At 38.6% G+C, this 2,702-nt stretch overlaps 1 protein-coding gene across 1 annotated transcript in view; it reads right to left on the bottom strand.

The window, feature by feature from the left end:
* Positions 1-2,702, bottom strand: part of LOC106935166 (activating signal cointegrator 1 complex subunit 3-like) — a gene marked incomplete at its 5' end in the record, with an annotated part of 151,765 nt that overhangs the window by 136,591 nt on the left and 12,472 nt on the right. Inside the window, one exon of the mRNA XM_015015506.1 lies at positions 321-898. Within this exon, the coding sequence (XP_014870992.1) occupies positions 321-898 (578 nt within the window). The remainder of the gene's footprint in view (positions 1-320; positions 899-2,702) is intronic.

The following is a 2,702-nucleotide window of genomic DNA, read 5'->3' as shown; positions in this document are numbered from 1 at the left end:
GTCAATAGTGTTGAATGCTACATTGAGGTCCAACAGAACCAGCACTGTGGTTCTTCCACAGTCTGTGTTTATAGGAAGACTAAACTGTGGTGGGATGGTCCATTTAAAATCTTTACTACACCTCAATGCTAAAGAAACATATACAGATCAATCTAGCCAGCTAAGAGAACAAAATACCTGAAATGAATAAAACCAGCACATGGCTAAAGAAATATGCATCTGTCAGTCAGTTTATAAGTCTTTATGAAGGAAAATATTTATGTCAAAATCTGACCCTACTTTATTAGACATAGAAACTCTTTTAGACTTCTATCTCTTACCTCATTCTGCAGCTCATCATCACTCCTGTGGGAGGTTAGCATCTCAAACAAGGAGGCGCACAGCTCCTCTGGGTTAGATGAAATCATATTTCCTCCTTCCAGGTATTTTTCCACTTCTCTTCGAAGGATGGATCCATCTCCAGAGCTTAAAGTTGTTCCACTGCGGGGCACATCATCTTCACTGGCAGACTTATATCCACTTTGCTGATTATTGAGAAAGTTGACAAAGTCTACATCCACTCTCTCATCATCAAGATCAGAACCTTGGAGGTCTTCCAGTGGGTCAAGCTTATATAAGTCATAAGAGAAATTAACGTTGCGTCCAAAGATAGAGCCTCGCTGGTAGTGGTAACGGGAACGCTGGGTTTTGATGAAATCTTCAACTTTGGCGTCATCAAGTGGGGCAACCAGCCGAGCCACGCAAGCACAGGAAGCTTCAGCTGCAGACGATGGAAATGGCCCAAACATTTGCTTAATGGCACGGGTCTCCTCTGTTCCAACATGGTCTTTGTTTTGGAAGGTCTCAAACAGAAAGACAGCAGCACATTCTATGGCCTCTTGACCATGTTCAGTACCAACTGTTAAACAGAAAAGAGACAAACTTTTACAAAATAATAGTTTTGTGTCACAGCAGCACTGTAAATAGCTTGTGATCACCTAGCTTTTTACCAAGTTATGAATTTCCTATCCATTCCTACACATGCATTGTCATTTTTATTTTCCTAGATATATTTCATATCTGTAAACACATTTACACCCATGCTAAACGTGTAAGATTGAAGGTAAAGGGAATTATTTATTTATGTATCACATTTTCAGCAACAAGGCAATACAAAGTGCAAAGAAACCTAGTTGGAATCATCAGGGCCTTTAAGGCCTTCACAGCAGGCCTAAACACTATCAGATTCACTATACCTACAATATATTTTATATTTTTTGTTCAGTTAAATACTGATTTACTTTCAATAGTCTATTCCAGGGGTGCTCAATATGAGTCGATCTCGGCAGTAGGTGACAAACTGAACGCCGCCAAGAGTCTGAAACCAGAGCATCATCTTCTGATGCGCTTATCAAAATATTCAAAGATCCAAAACGTTTGTAACAAAACGTGTTCAAATTAATGATCTCGGTAATTATTGTTTCAACAAAGTGTTGCACAATTCAGTGCGTTTTGGTTTCATTAACAAAAAACAACAACAAAAGAAATAGGCGACTCAAAGATCGACTGACGAGCAGAGAAGGACTTTAAATTAGCTAATCAAAATCTGCTGTGTTCAGGGGAGCGTTTATTAATAATCGCAAATTAAATATCAAGCCTGAAAACCTAATATTATAACGGACTGAATGTTATGCTTTTAACGTAGTTGTTGCTTGGCTTGCGTAGTGCAGGCAGTTGCCACGGCAATGGATGTGCTTAAGCAACAAAGAGAAAGAGAGAGCAAAAAGATACGAGTGGTTTTGAGCTGATCACCTCTTTTGGGTTATTTTACCTTTGCTGTGGCGCTTTATAGCCAATGTAGTTTCTGAACGGTCAATAAACGAAAAACTTGGACTAATTACCTCGTTCGTCTGAGAGTTTATAGTCATTCACGACAAACAAAGGGGACAAATATATTTCACTGAGATGCAACCAAATGACTTCTACCACAATAATTATGTGGAATTTAATTGTCTATTATTTACAAAAAAATTGTTTGGTGTTCTCTGGCAACTTGCTTTGAGCTCAGAGTCTGAAAGGCTTTTCCTCTATCAAACATGCTATTTATTTTTGTGTCTTATTTAGTGGAAATATTGATGTTGATACTTTTTCCAAAGTGATAATCTTTTTCAACCTGTATAGCTCCACTGTTGAAAATGAGGCTCTGACATTCACAAATGACATTGAAATAAATTCCAGTCCAACATCTGGTTTGAGGTGATTCCTCTGGAACCTTTTGGAGGAAAAATACCCCAACTTCAGATGATGGGCTTTTTATCTTAACAGCGTTCTGTGGTTCCTCCTATCAGTCTGAAATTTGTCATATTGAGGTCATCAAACCAAATTTCAGATCTGCCATAACTAACTGATACCTGCTGGCCTCAGGTTTGCAACCAGCTTCTGACTGAGAAACCAGTAACCTGCTCCCAGTGTCAGAATCTCACTGAGGAAGAAACTGCATCAGGTTTTCTGTCACTTTATTATTTCTGCTACAACTGATGCATATTCGCATATAAAATAAGTCAATAGAGTTTAATTTGCAATTTTTATGTCTTTGTGTCATGAGGTAGATTCTCAGGCGGCTGCTGAGAGAAAAAGTAGATCTTGCTCTCAAAAAGTTTGGGCACCCCTGCACTAAACCATTTCCCACACAAAGAACAGAACATTCAGTCCATTACAATTTT

Source organism: Poecilia latipinna, unplaced genomic scaffold (assembly GCF_001443285.1).
Source record: "Poecilia latipinna isolate Pla-1442-1.1 unplaced genomic scaffold, P_latipinna-1.0 Scaffold1921, whole genome shotgun sequence".
NCBI classification, from domain to species: domain Eukaryota; kingdom Metazoa; phylum Chordata; class Actinopteri; order Cyprinodontiformes; family Poeciliidae; genus Poecilia; species Poecilia latipinna.
The sequence above is the reverse complement of the archived record's forward strand: the minus strand, read 5'-3'. Positions and strand labels throughout refer to the sequence as shown.